This window comes from Sylvia atricapilla, chromosome Z (assembly GCF_009819655.1).
Source record: "Sylvia atricapilla isolate bSylAtr1 chromosome Z, bSylAtr1.pri, whole genome shotgun sequence".
Taxonomy (NCBI): Eukaryota; Metazoa; Chordata; class Aves; order Passeriformes; family Sylviidae; genus Sylvia; species Sylvia atricapilla.
In genome coordinates this window covers 53,758,457-53,779,706 of record NC_089174.1, presented here as the reverse complement: position 1 = coordinate 53,779,706, position 21,250 = coordinate 53,758,457, and the positions used below count along the sequence as shown (strand labels likewise).

At 36.5% G+C, this 21,250-nt stretch overlaps 1 protein-coding gene across 1 annotated transcript in view; it reads left to right on the top strand.

The window, feature by feature from the left end:
- Window positions 1–1,450: 1,450 nt before the first annotated feature.
- Window positions 1,451–21,250, top strand: part of VPS13A (vacuolar protein sorting 13 homolog A) — a 106,785-nt gene continuing 86,985 nt past the window's right edge. The window contains exons 1-14 of the mRNA XM_066339086.1: window positions 1,451–1,612; window positions 10,168–10,211; window positions 10,726–10,768; window positions 11,685–11,780; window positions 12,059–12,160; window positions 12,828–12,937; window positions 13,193–13,252; window positions 14,294–14,353; window positions 14,558–14,638; window positions 15,083–15,140; window positions 17,051–17,178; window positions 17,382–17,488; window positions 18,158–18,329; window positions 18,657–18,719. Coding sequence (XP_066195183.1) covers window positions 1,513–1,612; window positions 10,168–10,211; window positions 10,726–10,768; window positions 11,685–11,780; window positions 12,059–12,160; window positions 12,828–12,937; window positions 13,193–13,252; window positions 14,294–14,353; window positions 14,558–14,638; window positions 15,083–15,140; window positions 17,051–17,178; window positions 17,382–17,488; window positions 18,158–18,329; window positions 18,657–18,719 — 1,224 coding nt within the window. The 5' untranslated portion in view covers window positions 1,451–1,512. The remainder of the gene's footprint in view (window positions 1,613–10,167; window positions 10,212–10,725; window positions 10,769–11,684; window positions 11,781–12,058; window positions 12,161–12,827; window positions 12,938–13,192; window positions 13,253–14,293; window positions 14,354–14,557; window positions 14,639–15,082; window positions 15,141–17,050; window positions 17,179–17,381; window positions 17,489–18,157; window positions 18,330–18,656; window positions 18,720–21,250) is intronic.

Below are 21,250 nucleotides of genomic sequence, written 5' to 3'. Positions count from 1 at the left end.
AGTAATAGCTCAATAATTTTTGAACAGCTCAAGAGAGGCAGTAATTTGTAGCCAGGGGGGAGAAAAATTTCAAAAACCTTTATGGCTATGCCACATTTAAATCCCTTGGACAAACTACTGGGTTCAGTGGAGAGCAAAAAGATGATTAAGGTATTGGAGTACTCTCTTTTTGATAGTATAGGGTTAATGATTTCTGTGGCTGCAAAGCTGGGAATAGAATCTCAGCTCCACTGTGACCAGATGTTGCTTTCATGCTATTGTTTTAACCAAATCAATTATAACTTTGCCTGGGTAATCAGGGGAGAGGGAGGATTAGGATGATTTGTACTTAAGCCTATATATATCTTAGAAATAAAGCTATTCTTTACCAGGTTAGGTGAAACTGTACCTAATCATCATATGACAGATTATATAATTGTAACGATTGTTGGTAGCTGAATGTGATTATTACCTTAAACCAGAATCATGAGAATCACAAGGGAAGACATTTACCAAAATTCATACTTGGGTGTATACAATAAAACAATGGAAGGCTTAATGATTAACAGAGAGTTGTATAACGAAAGGGTATAAGACTGTATCCTTTTTGAGTCCTTGTAGGAGTTGGATTTGGGTCTGTACCCCCACTCCCAGAGCTCCTCAATAAAGCACCGCATATAATCATTCCGTGATTATATTTATGAAAGAAGTATCTTGATAATAAAGAAGTACGTTTTTATCAGGGATGATGTTCTACAGTAATACAAAGAAGGGGAAGGAGTGGTACTGAAGAGTGATAACAGAAGACAAGAATTGCACTGTCTTATTGAGGCTTACGTTCCTCTGAAGTTAGTTTGCATTGTTTGGAAAAATTGTCATCTCAGCATTTCCAGTTCTTTGGTTTACTACGCTAACATTTTGAGGGAAGGTTGCGGGAGTTGGGCCTGCTCAGCCTCGAGAAGAGCTGACTGAGGGGGGACCTTACGAAGGTCCATTCTGAAGGGAGGGTGTCAAGAAGGCGGACCCAGGCTCAAGAGTCAGCGGGCAGAAACGGACGGACGGGAAGCTCCACCTGAACATGAGGAACAGCTTCTTCAGCGTGCCGTGACAGAACACTGGTACAGGCTGCCCAGAGAGGTTGTTGTCTCCCTCACTGGCGATATTCATGAACAATCTTGGGCAATTTGCTCCGGAACGACCCTGCTTGAGCAGGAAGGTTGGACTAGATGACCCCCTGTGGTCCCTTCTAACCTGACCCATTCTGCGATAACTCGTACCTTCAGAAGAGCGGGCAGCCACCGCGAGTGCGGAGCGCCCCTAGGCCGGAAAGCGCCGAGGCAGGCGGAGCGAGCAGCCCGCAGCGGCTGCCGTAGCCCGGGTAAGCCGCGCCCCTTCCTGGCCGCGCCCGCCGCCGGGAGCGGAGGGCGGGGCCGGGCCGGCCCTCGAGCCGCGGGGCGGGGTGGACCGGCGGGCGGCGGAGCTGGTGCTGGTGCTGCTGCTGCTGCGGCCGGGCGGCGTCGGCCGGGGGCCAGGATGGTGTTTGAGTCCCTGGTCGTGGACGTCCTGAACCGTTTCCTTGGCGACTACGTGGTGAATCTGGACAGCTCCCAGCTGAAGCTGGGCATCTGGGGAGGTACGGGCCTGGCGCGCCGCGCGGGAGCCACCTGCCTGCCCTCCTGCCGCCGCGTGCCTTCCTGCCCGGCCGGGCTCGCCCTGCCGCCCGCGCAAGGGAGGAGGCCGGGGGGGCGGCCCCTGGGTGCTGCCGGGCCGGGCCGCCTGCGCACCCGACAGCCCTGCCGCCGCTCCACCTGCCCAGCCGCTTAAAAATAGCCGCGGAGGCGGGCGGGCGAGCGGGCTGGCTCGGGGGGGGGGGAGTGTCCGCGGAGCAGCCGGGTGCGGCAGCGGGGGGCGGCGGCGCGGAGCGGAGCGGAGCGGGAGGAGCTGCAGAATGAGGGCAATGAGGGCAGGAGAAACCGGGCGAAGTGCGGGAGGCACATGAACGGCCGCTCCTGTTTTGTGTTTCCATATGGAGCCGCGCGTGCTGCCTCCCAGCTGGGGACGGACCTTGGCTGGCTGGCTGCGGTGTCTCTAGTGCTCGCGGAAAGTTTGGGAATTGGTGGGCAGGCAGATTGGAGGCGGGAACCTGACCTGGCGCTAGGAATGCGAAACTGAACTGGCTTACGGGCGTTTTCCATAGTCCGGAAATAAACCGTGCATAAACGCCAAGGGTTTTGACGGCGGTGCAAGGGTTTTAGTACTTATAGGGGTGAGTGGCCTCTCCGCGAACGGCAGGGACATCCCATTTGTTCTTGGCGCTGGCATCTGTAGGTCTGGAATATTTGTTATTTTTAGCCTTAAAGAACCAGGACTAGATGCTGTCTTAGATGTGTGCAGAAGCGGTGCCCAGCTAGACGAGGTAAGCAGTGGTCTGTAAAATTAAATTGACGTGCCAGTTCTGAAGGCACTTAAGTGTTCTGTTTGAATGTGCTCTCCTGAGGTCCTCTTAGTGAGGCACCTACAAGAATACAGCAACAAAGGTCTGTCAGACACAGACCATGAACAGATGCCTGTGCAGTGACCACTGCTGACTCGTTTTCGAATGTACATGCCAGGTGTCTGCAGCATCAGCAAAACCAAGCACAGTGGCTCAGGGTTTTTTACAGGTGCATTCATACGGTAGGTGTGAAACATCCTCGAGGTATTTGCCTACCTGCAATTCCATTCCTAGGCACTCATATACATTAACCATATTTTGTAGGCTTCTGCTGGAGCTTTTTGCGTCGTGGACATTTTAGTTTCCATGCTTGTTTTCTGAAATGACATCTTTATTTAGTTTCATCTCTGGAGTAATTTTCCTTCAGTTAGTCAAGGCATTTATAGCACCTTTGTAAAGCTCGGTCTATGTATGGAGTCTTAACACAGCAAGAGCACCTGTAACTGTTGGAGACAATGTAGTAATCCTTGATCTATAGCAGTAAGGCTTAATATCACATATGTCTTACTGATTAGGAGAGTCTTATTTGAGGGGTTTGACCAATTGCACCTTTCAGCAAAACTGTGTCGGACTAATTGCTTGGTTTGTGTACTGAAGTTCTGAAGTTACCATAGTTTATTCTTTCTGTTCAGTGAAGACAGATGGAATATTTAATGAAAAAGATGGAGCACTGCAAATTTTTTGGCAATGTTTATAAATTACAAAAAAGTTCAAGCTTCTTTTTCCAGCTCTCTAGGTTGCTGATGGTTAGTTATGGCAGCTTATGCCTCTGTGAAGCAATGATTAACAAATTAGATGCACATTGTCTCAGTTTATAAAAACTAAAAAAAAACCTCAAAACAACCCAAACAAAACCTAAAAAAACCCCCTCAATTTTACTTTGAAGTTTTGATATTCAGCTGTCATATTTTTTCATGTCTGTGAAACTTGATTTTCTTTTTTATTATTTTGTCTTCAAGAAGCTATCATATTTTAGAGGCTTTAGTATGTTTTTATTTAAATTAAACTTTTTGCTTCGCTAGTGCCTATGTATTACAATAAATTATTTTTTTGCTACATAGCCTGTTGACTTGTTTGTAGTGTGTACTGGTATATGGAACTATCTATGTCTTGCTCTTAGAGGCTGAGAACTGCTGTATAGCATTGGTGAGGCATCACCTGTGGAGTTTTAATTTTGTCCTGGTCTACCGCATAATACTTTTTTTTTACTTAGATTGTGTTTAATAGTTTGTGCATCTGCAATATTTCTTTCATTTCAAGTATCTCAAAGGACAAACAAATTGCGTTCTTCTATCTAAAAGGCAGCAACTATTAGTAATAACCACAGTAGAATAGTGGTTTTATATGGGGTACATCATTGGTTAGCAGATCCTTTCACTCAAGAGTATATCTAAAGTCTATGGACAACTTTTTGAACTTGCTAATTACTAAAATTTTGTAACTAAGGTATTAAAAAAAAAAAAGTACTATTTTGCCTTCATATTTTGCATACACTTAATAGTTTTTAATGCTTGTCTGTGTGCTCTAAAAGCATTTCCGTTACAGCTATGTGTTTTCATACAGTGTTTGTCTTTGTGTGTCTTGATAAGATTGCTAAATTTTACATAAATCGTGTACTACTGAAATTAAATTGTCCTAAATCCATCAAATTAAAAGAAAAAACAAACAAACACCCCTCACAAACAAACAAAACCAACAAAAACAAAAAAAGAAAAGGAAAGCTGTTTAGGTTTTTTTCCCCCCTGTAATAAATCACCACTGCTTTTTGGATGCTAGAGCATTGCCCAAGTGCTATATATATATATATTTATATATATACATATATATATACACACACACACACACATATATATCTATGTCTTATATATAAATGTATGTTCGTGTGTGTATATATGTATGTATATATAGTCTTAAATTTAAAAATGTATTTTTAATTTTTTTTTAAATTTAAGATTTTAAAACTGATTTTAAATTTAAATTTAAAAATGTATTTTTTTGCCTCTGAATGATTAAAAACCAAGTGGTTTATTTTAAAAGGTTGTCGGGAGCAAACTGTGGCCTTGTGGTATTTTAGAGCTAGTCTGTTTAAATTAAGGCTGGCAACATGTTTGTAGACTGAATATATGTATAAAATCTACATAAAATCAGCTTCTGTAAATTGAGAGCTTTATTGATTACTTTATTAATGCAACATTAAAACTATTCCATATTCAATCAGTGTAGTAAAGTTGTGTGATGACTCTTGCTCCAGAAAATGCATGAACACATTATTAATTACAGAAATACTGTGATTTTTTTTCTTGTTAAAAACCCCTCAGATTGAATGGTAAAAATGTGGACTGTCTCAATATGGAAAAAAGATGTGATATCTGAAAATACTCAATGGCTGAGAATGTTGCAAGAACTGAATGACCTGAAATATAAAAGGCAGTGCAGAAAGTTGAAAGTAGCTCAACCCAGACAGGTAAAAAAGCTAATTTGAACGTGTAATACTGGAATATTACGTGTAATACTTTTCCAATACTGGAAAAGCCAAGGCTCAGAAAAAGGTGTAATGGGAGAAAATGATATTCCTAAGGAACTATTAATACGAAGCAAGGTAATAGACTACTACTCTGTTAGGCAGTCATCAGAGAAAGCTATTGGGTGGCTGATGCTGGGAAGGACAGTGGTTTTTTTAATCTCTTTGTGTTTGGTGTTCGCTAAGGTAGTTTTATTGAGCTGTGTTATCAAGTGTGCAAGTATTTGGCTTAGATAAACAGGTTAGGTAGGTATTTAGGTGAGTTAGGTATTTTTGAATGCTCTAGACCTGGTAAAGTTAAAATACCCGAACAGATGTGTACAGCAACGTGAGATACATGCAGTTAACTTTGACAAGAAGTGAAGTGGCAGTGAGGTTTCCAGTGTTGAGACTAAACAATTGTTTTATGACAGTTCATGATGCTCTTATTTTCTTTTGACTTTGTCTAAATAATTTTTCAGTGTCTTAGTCAGACCGTTGGTACTGCTGTTTAAAAAGCTTAATTCTTGGTAGACTTAGCATACTTGCTTATTAGTTCATGTCTCAAATGTGTCTTACTTAATACAACTTACTATTATTTGAACACCTATTACTATTACCTATTACTATTATTTGAGCTGATGTCTCTTTTTGGGGAAGTTGTGTTAGTAAGATGATATGGGCAGGTAATTGGCATGTTTGTGAGCACACACTTTTTTTTTTTTTGACTACAACTATTATTATAGGGAAAGACTACTTTTTTGTACCTTGCCTTGTCTAGGTATAGCAGGTGCAACCTCCTCCCCTTAGGTAATAGTCATTTGAATTTACTTGAGGGACACAACGTCTAGTAGTTTTTGCTCTGTGTGATGACCTGTTTTACAATAGATGAGCTATTTGGCAGACACTGATCCTCTAAGGCTTACAGCTTGTCTCGAGAGGGTATGCTTAAACAGAAATAATTAACAGCACACACACAAGTGGGAAATGACTAGCAAAGGCGGCTGTTTGTGTTAAGTAGTCAGAGGTGTTCACAAGCTGACAATGCTGTTAGAAAAAGTAGAAATTTTGTTAAAATATTTCAACAGGAGTGTTGAGTACTGATCAGGTACTAGCTAAGGTATTTGCATTTTCTGATCTTTTGTTTCTTTCTCTCATCTGGTTTTCTTCCCCTGCCCCTTTATTTACAAGACTGCAGAGGGTGATTATAAGGCAAAATCTACAGGGATTTCATGTAGATGAATTTTCTTCTTCCCCCTTAATATTCTATTTACAGCCATAACAAAATTTCAGTTAGGCCTCTTTGGTGAAATAGTTCACTAGATCTCTTTTTGCAAGCTGAATCCTTGGTAGTAGATGTTGTTTCAGGCACTCAAATTCATGAAGTTATTTTGAGTATCTAAAATTAAAACTATAAACCTATTTATTCTAGATTTTTGATAATTGTTTTATTTTGTTGAATTATTCACATTGTCCAGAGATTAGTAAATCTAAAAATTTCTTCTATAATGTAGCCTAAATAAATTTTAGACTTTGCTATAGATATTTATAACTGTTCTGGCTTTTATCATTGTTTTGGCTGGTAAGCCTGCATGTTTAACCCTGGATATTTATACAACTCCAACTATTTGTGCATACAGTTTCTAAGGTTGCTTGGTTGAGTAATTTTTAAGCATGCATTGGATACATCTCTGACATCAAAACATCTGTTTGCTCCCAACAGGGGAACACCAGCTCTGCCAAAAAACCCCCAACCAACCATCAGCAAAACTGACAATCAAATCTTCATGTATTTTCTGATTATTGCGATTACAATCTACTGTCAGTACTCCAAGACTAATTCACTAGCTATGTTATGTCGTGTAACTAGGGTTTGTTCCCCAGTTTTCCTGCTTCTGTTCGTGGGGACTTTCAGTTTTTTTGCCTCCTATCCTCAACAGAATGGTCAGGATTCAGTGTAGTTGGACTTCGATCTATATTTCATTGCAAGACAAATGGTTACATGTGGTGAAGACTGAATTTTGGTAATGAAAGAGAATATTAGCATGGACAAATAATTGCATTTCTAATCCTGAGCATCAGAGCTGGTTGCAAGCTTTTCAAGTGTGCTGGCTTTGGAAGTATTTCCTGTTTACTGCAGGAATGTTTAGTCAGTCTCTTGGGCTCTCTCTCAAGTATAGGAAAAAGAAATGTTATATCAATACATAAAACCTAGTGCCTCTTTGGTAGCCTTTTGTGTGCTTTGATGGTGCATTTGCTGTTATCAGACCATATCAGGGTTTCTGTAAGTAAACTGTAGTATTTTAGTAAACATGTTTGAGTAATTTTATACTAAAATTCAGATGCCTGGAGTTCTGGTAATGTATATTTCTTCTAGTGATTTGTAACTAAAACATTAAACTTTTAAATTGTAAAATCATAAGCCAAAACAGTGAAGAATTATGTATCCCACTTCCAAATCCCAGCATTTAATCTAGAAATTTCTGTCTTCCTGTTTGAAGCATTATTGATTTTGTATTTACTGTCTGCTATTATGGTGTGCTCAGGTAAAATGAGAAATAGTTCTGCCATCACAAAATATTGTTTGTAAATGCTTAAGATAAGCCTTACTTTGTCTTTGGAAGCATCCTGGCTGCCAGATTATTGTAGCTTGAGTGACTGTGCCTCTGTGGAACTGTGGCTTGTGTTGGACTCTTGATAAATGAGAGGGAATGTTTACATAGCCATCAGTGAAAATGAAGAAACTCAACCCAGTTAAACTGCATTCATGTGTCAAGTAGTCTTACAGTTTCCTTGTGAATTTTTTTAATATGGCTCAACTGACCTACAGAAATTGCACCTCATGCCTGGTAACTTGGTTACAAACCTGAACCTTTGCTCTGGATACCATTGGAATGACTTGCCATGAATACTGTTACAATTAGTGATAGCTTCTTGAAGAAGCAAAAGGGGGGTTTTTTAGTGTTAAAATGGTCTCTGCAGAGTAAGCTTTATCAGGGAATAAATTTAGAATGGTATTGAACCAATGGTATAGAAAACTATTACCTTATTATTGCCTACAAAGACTATATCATTCTAGTTCTTAGAGTAGTTATTGACTACTTTTGGGAATGCTCTCTTTGCTTTTTTTTTTTTTTTTTTTTCTTCTCATTTTGTTGTTCCTGGCAATGTGTGCATATTTTAAGGCTTAACAGCAGTGTCATCAGCGATCAAAACATGTCCTTCTGTATGTAGTATTTCTCTGGAGGGGCTGACGTTAGCACATGTCAGATGTATACACTTCTACTGCAAAGTGATTATAAATTGTTGCAATGAATAAATTAAAACATTAAAAACATAATAGTATTTTGTGAGTGCTATGGGATCAATGGATTAGTTTACCTGATGAGCTCTTCTATATCAGTTCTTAAGCCAACGACTTAAGCCAACTCTTCTAATGTGTGCACATTTAAGATTTGGGTCCAGTTTCCCAAAATTGGTGGTACTTTAAACAGTTGTTTATTGCCCTTAGCACTATATAACTGCTAGAGTATCCTTGCAGTTGGAGCTTACATTTCCCCACACATTTTGCTATTTCTAACATGCATGCTGAAAGGAAAGCATTTTTGGGTCAATTAAATCTTTGTTTGCAACCTTGAATTACATTCCTTTCCAGGTAATCTGCTTCTGGTTTCTGGAATCTCATTTATGCCCCTGCTCAGCTGTATCAGGTGTCTGTTCCATGTGCATGTGTTAACGCTATACAACGAATTCAAAAGTAACCATCGCAGAAGTTCTGTTCTTCTTCTAGATTTTGCAAAAGACATTGCTTTGGACTATGTGCATGTTTAAGTTATGAGTTTTTTAGTGCCAGTATTCCTTTTGTCATGGCAAGTGTTTGATGTGAAGTATATTGTAAAACTAATCTTGCAATTCAATTTTTCTTTGTTCACAGTATACTAAATTTCTCTCCTTAAAAATGAGATTACTGAAATGCTTCCTGTGAATTTTTGTAAGCCTTTAAATAAAACTGGCAAGAACAAGACCTTTTGAGGGCTAAAAACTCCACTGACTTTTACTGTTGCTAGATTTCTACAAGCATAGGAAACAGATGGTTGAGGAAAAAGAAGGTAATTTTTTATTTCAAAATGGGTCCTTGTCAAATTGAGACAGGGATTTCCAGCATTTTTACTTTGAGTAAATTTACTTTTACTTTGAGTACTTTTGAGTAATTTTAGGTTCTTTGTTATGGACATGCAAGCTCCATGAGACAATCCCAGACATTATTTTGTAGAATGATTCATCGTCTTTCATGGTCTTAATTATCACCCATGGGTATATGACATGTAGGCTGTGGATCTCCTCCACAGTAAGTTTTGGGAACCATAGATACCATTGGGTATTCCACTGTGAAGAGTAAGAGAGCACCCAAAATTTCTAGGTATCTGTTGACAAAAAGGAACAACAAAAGTTAGCATGTCTGTAAAAACTTACAAAGTTTTATTATTAAATTATACACGCAGTGTGGAAATCAGTGTAAATTAGTCCCTTATAGTATAAACACATGGTGGTAAATCTTGGATAAGGGATGGGTGAAAGAGAAGAGAGAGAGACAGAGATTAAAGTGCAGAGAAAGAAAGGAGGAAAGATTGGCAGTCCTGACTCCAGCATCAGTACAGCTGATGGGGGCATCCAGGGTCTTGGGGCATGTGTGTGCCCAGGTTTGTTGTGGATACATTTATGCAGTTAAGGTTTCTGTGCCATGGAGCTAATTTGCTTGTTTAGTATGCATATGAGTTATTTTCTGCAGTTCCTTCTTCTAGACTTTTGTGGAAATGGGTCAGAGTACTTTAGGGGTCTCTGGAAATCTTGATCCCTCCATATTAGATGGACCTTAGGTTGACAGTCCATGCCTGCTTCTTGACCTCATTCTTTTGCTTATGCTCTACTTCAGGAACCAAAACATAACCTTTGTCCAAGAAGACTTCTGTATGGCCACCTTTTCTTGCCACTTCTCATTGTTTCTCATGGCATGTTCTTACCAGCAAATCTTGGTTGACTCCACTACTGTCCTCCATTGGTGTTTGAGACATATACCTTTAGGTCCCTTATGTTCTAGGCTTCTGTAGCTCACTGGTTCAGACTTTGGGACTTGCAGTGTGTACCATTCTACTTTGCTTATTCCAGTTTTACTTGTTGGCTTCTTTTCTTTTAGGAGCTGTAGCACTGAAGAATCTGGAAATAAAAGAAAATGCACTGGTAAGTTAATGGAAATAAAAATGATACTTGCAAAAATGACTACTGAGCTATATTTTGGGTTTAATGTGCATTTTTTATTTCTTATTTTACAATACGCTTTCTTTTAAGTGGAAGCTTACTGATTTGCTTTCTCTGCACCTATATAGATTATCTGATGAATTTGCGATTATGTTTAGAGGGGAAAGTGTATGCATTTTTTTTCCTCTATGAGAACTCTCAGCAATTGCTAAAAAGATGTGCTTAGGTCAAAAGCAATACTTGAAGGCCTTTTTTTTTTTTTTTTTTTCTCTCTATAGCTCATGAAGCCAGGACTTTGATTTTGGAATGTATTTAGGCTAGTGTGGCATAACAGTCTAAATTGGTAACCAAATGCTTGCTTATCCATTATACTGAATTTTTTTTTCCTGTGGTTGACAGGTAAATTTGTTAACGTTATCATGATATCTTTTCCTGCACTGAAACATTTCACAAGTTGCTGAATTGAGCTTAGATTTTCTAAACCTCTTTCTTTCAGAGTCATTTGGATGTGCCATTTAAAGTTAAAGCAGGACATATTAGTAAGTTGCATTTTATCTTGTACGCGTGCAGGAATTTCTAAACATACTATCTTTCCTTGTGAGTGACTTTAGGTGTCCTAAGCAAGTAATTTCCATGTTTATTGATTTGTATACTTCGTGCACTCTGAAGTTTGTCTCTTCTGAAAAAAACTTTTTGAAGAAGCTCCTTTGGATAAAGTTTAATTATACTGGAGTCTTGTTTAATCACGTCAATATTAATGAGAGAATAGCCTAACACAGCAAAGATGAGCAGTTGGGCAGGACTGCATCTTATTTCTTGTCTTAACAAGACCCCACAACTGATTTTTACTTTTTACGTGGCTTTTCATCTCCTTCGTTCCTTGTTTTTGCTAAAATAAGAAGTTTTCTCATTGCAAGCTGATGGTCTTGTAAAATTAGTGGTTTCTTAAAGTAAAATAAGTCTAAAGCCATTATACTTCCTTTAAATTGACCCTGGAATAATGTATCTTCTGTGACTGATTTAATATTTTATTAAAATATGTGCTTGGATGAAGAAGGAGAGACATTGTAACCTCATGATCCTTGTGTTCACAAAACGTAGTATATGGCTGACAGGTGATTTATGAGCTGTCCATGTGCTTTTTGTGTTTTTGAGAATGCTGCAGAGGATTTTCAAGGGGGAATATATTGCTTTTTAGAAGGAGGAATGTAATTTAGGGGAATGAGAAAATGCTGTAGACTTGATAGCTCTGCTTGTGGAAAAACTTCGTGTTGTTTGTATATTGTGTAAGAAAATACAACTCAACTGAGGCATCTTTTGTCTCAGGTGCACTGGGGTATTTTCTGTCCAGTAAAATAATTGAGAGATTTTGTGTTTAATATCAATTGTCTTTGCATTTCTTTTCCAGTCTACTATTTAACTGTATACTTGAACCTTTTTCTTTTGTGTTTGTAGGTCAACTTAACCTACAGATTCCATGGCAAAACCTTTATACTCAACCTGTTGAGGCAGTCCTTGATGGAGTTTATTTGCTTATTGTGCCCACAGCCAGTAAGTTGATGTATAGGAAAAAGTGATTTTAGTTTGGTGGGATTTCAGAATTATCTGGACTGGGTTGATACTGTTTTAATGAGCTTTAGTCCTAATAGATACTTCTAGCAATGACAATAATGGTGTGAAAGTTTTTCAGTAACTTACGTTTCATCACCTATTTTTTTTTGCTGTTATGTAACTGTTACAAAAATGTAAAAATTACAGCTTTTGAAACAGTATCTTAAAAAAATAGTTAAGTTTTTTTGGTATTTTACTTTTCTACAATATGTGTTTAGGCATAAAATATGATGCTGAAAAAGAAGCCAGGCAGTTTTTGGAAGCAAGACAAAGAGAATTGCAGAGAATAGAAGAAGCAAAGCAGAAGATAGCTGATCAAGGTAAGAGTGGGACAAACTAATGAAAGTGATGCTGCTTCTTTCTTTATTTTAATCCAGAAAGGTGCAAACTTTGTCAAAGTGTTCTAGATTCTTGTTTTTTCCTTGTTGCTTAAAAACCTGTTAGCTGTGGTTTTTTAGGTATAATTGCAATCAGTATTGCAAAACCAGCATTCTGAAAACAAAAAGGTTTGAGCATTGATGTGATACGATATAAATTGGGCTTTTGAAATATTGCTTTTATATCATATGTTGCCTGACATTTTCTTTACTCTTTTCATAAGAAACAGTTTGTTTCCAGTACCAAAGCATTTTTACCAATACAGCTCCTTAAAGGTTTGTTTCAGTCTGTTCTTTGACATATGAGAATTCTTATCTTTAAACTCAACTTCTGGTACTTGCAATAAATATGTTTTGCTCACTTTGAGTATCCGTGGGTGCTGTTCATACTTTTGAACTACCTGATTCTTCACTTGGCAGGTAGTAAAGCTGGGAAACCTCCTAGTCTGAGACTATAAATGTACAGAGCAACATGTTTTTATACAAATGGAGTACAATGTAATAGAACATTCAAACACTTATCATACTAAATTTATTATGTTATTGTTTGTCTAACTTTATGAAATACAGAAATGTAAACAATATATTGATTTGTTTTCCTCTAACATAGATAAAGTAAAAGAAGAAAAACAAGACACTTTTGTAGAAAAACTAGTCACTCAGGTCATCAAAAATCTTCAGCTGAAAATTTCCAACATCCATATTCGCTATGAAGATGATGTAAGTACTTTTGTGTATCTTAGCTTAAGGAGTTGTGCACTAAAACATGAAATTGGGAACCTATCTGATTTTTAGTAGTTGCTTTTTATGCTAAAAGAATACCAGTAAAGCTGTGGAATTTTCGTAGTCTTATAAAAAAACCAAACATACTGAAAAGAAGCTTGGACCAAAACATAAAGATAATTAAATTCTTAGCCAAATATATGCTTATAGAGTATGAAATAATTTTTTTTATCTTTTTCTGTGTTCTGTTAGATCACAAATCGTGATAACCCCTTGTCATTTGGGATTTCACTTCAAAATTTAAGTTTGCAGGTAATTTTATTTCTCACCTTTTATCTGAAAAACATGTTAATATATACCAATAGGTGAAGTTGTACTTTTGTGTATTGTGCTGTCTGGTAACAGGAAGCTGTCTAATGGAAAGTACATCTATGATCATCAGCAATGCACTATCGTAACTACTTGGTTTATCAAATTCAGCATAAGTGGCAGTGGGTGTGCCATTAATGATAAAATGCTAGCATTAAAGTAGATCTTTAGAAGGAAATTCTTATTCTTTTGCCTGCTGCACTTTGTGGTTTCTAGTACACTTTGGTGTTCGGGCTGGATTTGGGATGTGCATTCAGAGTATTTTACTGAAACTGACTTGAACTCCAAGACAAGTAGCTACTATCTGGTAACAGGGAGCAGTGGGAAAGGAAAGAAAGATTACATCTTTTTTTCATATGGAGCTAATTTTTTTTTAAACTGCAAACTGGACTTTAAGGTGTTTAGAGGAGTAATTGCCAGTGGTATGAAGATTTTTTTCTGGAGGACTGTGTAGTAGGAACTGATTTTGTTGAGTTGCTCTGATTCAGTAGTTTTTGTTGTGTAACTGCTATTAAAGAAAAAAAGTCTTAAGTAAATATTACTTTCTTGAATGAAATGGTGATTTGGTGAATGCTTGTTCCAAGCACATTAAAGCATGTTCTTTAGGCTCAAATTAAAAATAATTGCTTCCAGGATTATAAAATAATTCAGTCCCTTGTTTATCGCTGTCCAAAGAGCCTGCCTAAAAATATTACTGATGTAAAGGAAAACAGTTTGCAATACTGAAAAGAGTATCTTATACTATCTTTGGTTCTTGTGTGCAGCCTATCAATGTACATACATGTACAGTTTTTTGGGGGCAGGTAGCCTTTTCAAGTTTTCACTTCAAGTAATGGTTTAATCATCCTAAATCAGAAGTTTGTATCCCATTATTTTCCATGGCATTTAATTATGATGACATTATTTTCTTTTTCTGTAGTTTGTTTTATGTTGGTGAATTATAGGTATTTGAGTATTTTTGTATAATTATATTTCTTGTTTCAGACCTCAGATAAGAATTGGAATCCATGTTTACATGATGAAACTGCCAAATTGTTCCACAAGGTACAGTATAAACTGTATGTTAAAGAAAGAATTGCTAATAAAACAAGCTGCATTGGACTTTCTTTACAGAAAGTAAGATAAAATGTGTAACTGTATAGGCAAAAGTAACATTCTGAATATTTTTATTAATCCAAACTTCATGAAATCCAAATTATTAATCTAAAATTTGTAGATACTAATACATCTGTTCTGTTGTATTTTTAGCTTGTGCGACTGGATAACCTTTGTGCTTATTGGAATGTGAAATCGGAGATGTTCTACCATGGTGGTTGTGATGAATCATTGGTAAGTAAAGCACGAGATAGTGCATCTAGCCTTCTAGTTGAAACTGGGAAGCAGAGAACATGCTTCACATTCAGGCCTACTTCTTTTTATGTCAGTCTCCTGGGGGAATTGTTTGTAAAGGAAAGTGTCTTCTGGAAAAAATAGTATATGTTAAGGGTTTTATGTGATGGAAATATAACACCCATTTGAGAAAGTTTAAAAAAAACAGTCTTCTGCCAGTAACAGAATTTACACAATTGATAGTCATCTTAGCACTCTGCAGTGATTTTTATTAGCTAAAGATAGACATATAGTTCTGTTTAAAATATCAGTGAGTATTTTGAATTTTACTTTGGGTCAGAGGGATTATCTGAGAACTGTTTAAAAATTCTAACATTTTTTTACTTTAAAAACTTTTTGTGGAAATAGAAATGCAACTTCCTTTTAACTCCACTCTGTGTGTAGGTTAACCTAAAACAGGGAGTTGCCAGCCACAACGTTATTCCAGACGGTTATGATTTTGGTAAGTGTTACTTAATTGTAAAATGCATTCATAATTCTAATTTCTAGTGCATCTCAGAGGTTGTCACTTTGACTGTTACTCAAAAATCTTACTAAGGAATGCAGTTTAAGCTGGGAAGAGTAACTCTCTTTCTGACAGTGAATACTGTATTGTATAGGTAGCCGTAAAAAAGCTGTAACTCACTTTGATAAAGGTGAGTCTTGAGTCACATATCATTCTAATGGAATGTCATACATAGATCCTTTTTCTTAATTGATTAATTCCTTTATTTAAAAAGATTAGCAAAAACATATGCATTGTGTAAGTTTTCTGATTTCAGATTAATTTGAGTATGTTTTTGAGGTCATCTGCTTTATGCAAAGTATCTTTTTTCATGAGAAGTGGAAACAATCACATACCTTTGAAACATTATCTTTTTTTTTTTTTTTTAATGGGAATATTGCAAGTTATATTGCTTTGACTACTGCTTGCTTAAGTCTGAAATTCACATTGGCTTCATTCAAACATGGTGATAATTTGCTTTCCATTGTATGGAAAATACATGGTCTGTGTACTTGTTTGGGAAATGTTCAGAAGTCTGAATGGCTTTGGAAGCAGCAAGAAAGTCCTCAGTTCACTATAGCGGGGGTTAAAAAAGGCACTGTCAGTTTTATGCTGTGGCCTTCCTCCAGAAGAGTCTCTGTGTTGGCTGACAGACAACTGATTCTTCTTCTGATTTCTTGCCCATCTTTGCTAATTGCTGGCTTTGATTCTTTTTGCAAGAAAACAAGTGTTGAACACTTAAAGTTGTTTAAGTCTTTATGTAGTAAGTTCAAAATAGGTGTATGTAAAGCTTAGGATTCAAGCTTTACACTCTTTAAATTCAGCAGTGTCATCAGAGATGCTGGCCATGCTGGTGCTCTGTGATAAATGAATATTTGGTCCCTTTTGGGGCAAGTCTTTTGATTAAAACTTTGATAGCAGGGTAATAAACATGAGGTCTAATCTTAAAATTTCATATAAATACAAACATGATATGTGTGTAACAACCATAAAAACTGAAGTTTAGGAAGCTGTATACAGGGAGAAAATGAGTTTAAATGCTACCATATAGAGGTGTAGCTAAAAGTTTCATGGTTTCTTTGTGCAAAAAAATGCATGTTTCCACTTGTATGAACCTTTCAGAGAATTTGGGATATTTGCTTTGTAGGTAATATATCAGCATTTTTGCTGAGATGAAAGAAATAATATTTGATAAAAATCTAGTTAACACGAACTCAAGTAATATAAAAATTCTTACTATTGGATCAACTGCTGAAATAGATGAAGATATAGAACTAAATATGGCTTCAAATGCCTGATAGTGCCAAACTGTGGAGCAGATGAAATATTTCTGCTCTAAATGCTTTTGCTTGTGATGTGCCTCACTTTTATGTGGAGTGCATATTGATTTTGTTCCATGCTTACTTGGGCTTGAAATTAGGAATATGGAAGGTTTGGTTTTAACAATTGTTGTAAGTATAATTTGTCAAAGAGAAAGCATTTGTAACAAGAAGAAAATCTTATGAAATAGGAGTTCCTATAGTGAAATAAATGCTATATTTGAAACTGTCTTGTACTATAAATGTATCATAGCCAAAAAATAGTTTGTTACAAATTTAAACTATTTGTTGAAACATCTGTATGTAATTCAGCATACAGGAAGGTTTGTGGTGGTGTTCTACAAAAATTTGTTTGATAAATGTTGCCAGAGTAAACTGAAAATTGAGTATAGATTGTATTCTATTTTAAGCTGTGTTGGTGCAGTTTGTGTTTTTCAAGGCTAGTATTTTAAAACTAATTATTCCAGATTATTTAAGATAAGTATATATATAATTTATTATGGTCCTATATAATTTAATTGTACTTTTTAATCAATTTATGTTTTTTAGTATTTCGCCCAATTTCAGCTAAAGCCAAACTCCTTATGAATCCTCGATCTGATGTTGACTTCTCATCACCAAAAATAGATTTAGATGTAAACTTACAGGATATAACTGTTGAATTCAATAAGCCACAGGTACCAACTATTTTTCTGACCTTATATGTAATGTAGCAAAAAAGTTACTTTGCAGTAACAAGGCTATCTGAAACTTTATAGTGTACATATAGAATCTATTAACCTGGTCTTGTTTTTCTTTGTAACTAATTTTCTCTTCAAAGAGAAGCTTGATACCTGTTGTTCTCAGAAAGATAATACTCAGTTTGAATTTATTTGCCTAGTACTTCAGTGTTATGGAGCTTCTTGAGTCTATTGATATGATGACTCGAAATCTGCCATATAGGAAGTACAGACCTGATGTTCCAGTCCACAACAATGCCAATACATGGTAGGCAACCTTCGACTTTGAAAATCATTTGCTAGTTATTAACTTGAAATATTTACCAAGGAATTGCTTCTTACCTAAGGAGTTTAGAACCCCCTTTCATTCTGAAAGGAAGTCTTTTTGTTTTTATTGTTTTTTCTTAAGCTAGTATTGTAAGAAGTTGATGAGGACCTCACACCAAGGTTGAGGACATATTTGAAAACTTGTGATTGTGGTCTTAAAGACCATTATTAGAAACTTAAGTCTGATAGTGTTTTAGTATTGTAGACTTGTTTAAATGAAGGCTCCCTTGTTACAAGTTAGGTAGTATTACAAGAACAAAGCTATTACTTAAAAATAGGCAAACCTTTGCAACAGAGATGGCAAGGATTTGATTTCTTTTCAGAATAGTCCTTGCAAATATATTTTTATTATTCTCACACATGCATGCATAGGTTTGTGGGTACTTTTGGTACACAGCTACCTTTGAATTTTAGGAACCAACAGTCTGCTAATTTTGTGTGGGGAAAAAGAGTAAAATTCCTAGGTTTCTTAGCTGATCAGAAGTGCAATATTAGTTAAGGGGTTTCATTCTTGGGAACTTGAAGTTGTATTTAGTGGGAGTCTGCAAAGCATTAGGAGTCTTTTTAATATACCAGAAGAAAGATAAGCTGTATGTTTCTTCGCTTTTAGGTGGAAATATGTTATTTATGGCATCCTTGAAGTAAGTGTTCAACCCAAGCTCCAAATGTGGTCATGGGAACATATTTCACATCATAGGAAGCAAGTGAAGAACTATAAAGAGATGTATAAAACAAAGATAACGTCAAAAAAACCTAACGAAGAAATCTTAAAATTGTTGGAGGTTAGTAATTTTCTGTTGAAAGCTTAAATATTGTTCACCTTGATACTTGTTCAAAGTTAACTGTTAAAATGTTCCTAAATAATTTCCAAGTTAAAATAAAAATTTCAGTGGCCATACTTACAGCTTTGTCATTATCTTTCTATTTTAAAGAGGTAACTCTTTAAATTAGAAACTCCAAGAAGGAACAACTTAGACTGATGTTCTTTTCTTTTCCAGGTTAAAGTTTTCAGATTGAATTAACTTGTATGTTTTTGTTTCCTGTAAAACTGAGCTTTGGAATTTAACAATTGTCAAAATGTCAAAAATAATTTCTCATCTCTCTTCCAGGAATTCGAAAAGACTTTGGATATATTTAATATCACTCTAGCAAGGCAACAAGCAGAAGTTGAGGTAAAATTGCATCATTTAAATGAGTCTGTGAATAACTGAAACGTGAGGTTTTAGAGATTTTAGGCAGACACCTTTTAGCTATGGTGATTGAATCAGTCTTTCAGTTTTCCTTGTTCATGTTTTTTTATCAAAAGGCATAGTTAGTTTTTCAGCCTGTAATTAAACAAAAATTAAATAACTCCATATAGTCTTTCTTCAAATTGACTCATCTGGGATAAATCCTTTTCTGCTTCTGATGGGAAAGATCTACGGTGGAAAATGCGGCCAAAGGATGACTAAAGTCAAATTTGGAACAATTGTACCCAAAGATGTCAGATGCAGGATCCCTCCCCCTTACAACAGCCTAGACTATTAGTTTATTACTTTTTATCATGATACTGTGTTACATTGAGTGATAACCTCTAGTATGTTGCCTCTTTGAAAAGAGATTCAGGGTTTCTATTTGCAAATGTTACTCAGAGTAGAACAAATACAGAATATATGTAATAGATTAGTGGAATTAGGTAAAATAATATGACTTGAGCAGTTACACTTAATTTGTTAGCCTTGGTTTTCCTAGGTTGATGTACTGCTTAGTTTTACATATAGTGTCTGAGCATCTTTCTAGGACACTGAAGTGAAATATTTATAGTTTTTTTGAAATCTGTGATCTTTCTCGATTAATAATCAAGACACCTAAATAAGCATAATAAAAAGCTTGCAATCTGAAGGAAGGCAATAATTAATAATTAAACTTTATAAATATCAGTTACTGCTTATGGCAGTGCTTGAAAGCAATATGATTTTTTTTTTGTATGTGAAGTATATTAAATATAGTATAAATGCAATTACTCCAGTCACAGATATTGGGCTTCTAACCCAAAACTCTGAAGAGGAATCTATAAATGTGATTGTTTTCCTTCTATTTGTCTCCAAATAACATCCGATTTGGATGTTTGTGTTACCATTATCCAGGCTTTAACAGAACCAGAAAAAAAACATTCATGACTGTTCCCCTTCAGTTTGTCCAAATTGGAGTGCTTTTCACGGAATGGGGGAAGGTTTGGTTTTGGTTTAGGTTTAGTTGTCATTTGATATTTGAATAGTCTTATCTTGTGTATGGTGTGTCAACCTTTTTCCTCCAACTTTTTGCAAGTTCATGGAGATCCTGAAATATTTCCTACTTAGTTTTAGTCTTCCTTTCCCTAGTATGATTATGCTGCTTGGAAAAGGTTATGTCATATTGCATTCTTTACTACCTTCAAATCCTGAGTTTTAAGATACATTTCTGTAACATTTAGAAGGTAGGTTGCAAGAAAATGAATTTTCAGTTGTTTGGGCTTTAAGTCTTGCATTTAAAGATGTTAGAAGTGCATCTTGAAAGATAAGCTAGTTGATAATCTGAATATATTTCCAAGTATTGAAAATCTGGTCACAGTGATTCTAAGTTGTTTTCTGTCTCCATGTATCTGTCAGGACCCATCTGTGTTACTGTTACCAGGTGATATCTTTGAAAAAGTATTCAAAGGACTTAGAAGAGACAATCTACTACTAGTTTGGTATCCTGAATATTAGTGTTAAGTCCACCAGGTTTTTAAAGGAGCTTCCATTTGATATGGGCTGAGTAAAGCCAAGCAAATGATCCTGCTGTTTGCAAAGCTTTTCTGTTTCTTACAGACATACCTAAGAGTTGAATTTCAAGAACTTACTTTCATCTAGACCTTGAAGTCAAGCTCCTCAGAAATTGTGTTTGTGATCACAGTGCTGATTTTCAGGCAGCTTTGTAGCCAGAATTTTATCTTTAAAACCTCAGACCACTTTTACTTCTTTATCATGAGTGCTTGAAGTACCAGATAGTAGCTTCAGTGAGGTAAGCATCAAATCTCTGTATCAGCTTGAGAAATGTTGTCCTTTTAACCCGGGCAGATTTTTATGATTTACCTAAGTAAGAACACAAGATAGAGTCATGGAATCATTTAGGTTGGAAAAAACCGCGAAGATCACAAAGTTGAACTAGTAACAAAGAACTGCTAGGTCTAGCACTGAGCCATATTCCAGAGCACATCATCTATGTGCCTTTTAAATACCTTCAGGGATGGTGACTCAACCACATCCCTGGGCAGCTTGTTCCTTTGCTTGGCAGCCCTTTCAGTGAAGAAATTTTCCTAATAGCAGATATAAACCTTCCCTGGCGCAGCTTCAGGATGTTTCTGCATGTTCAGTTGCTTGTTACTTGAAAGAAGAGACTGACCTACCAGGCTACACCCACCTTTCAGCTAGTTCTCTCTTTTAGTCACAATAGTTGACCTTGCTGATTAAGCTTTAAGTCTATGACTGCTTTGATTACTAAACCATTGTAAATGGAGGACAGGGAAAGTTCAAGAGGATTCTTTAGCAAATTTTTGTAGTTCCCATACTGCACAGATTTTTTTCTTGATCTTTGTAGAAGTGACTTCTGTCTGCAGTCTTTCTTACCCTGGGCTCTGGTACCTGCTTCTGCCTTGGACATGTTAAAGAGTCGTAGCTTTAAACATCATTTCTTCTCCAGCACC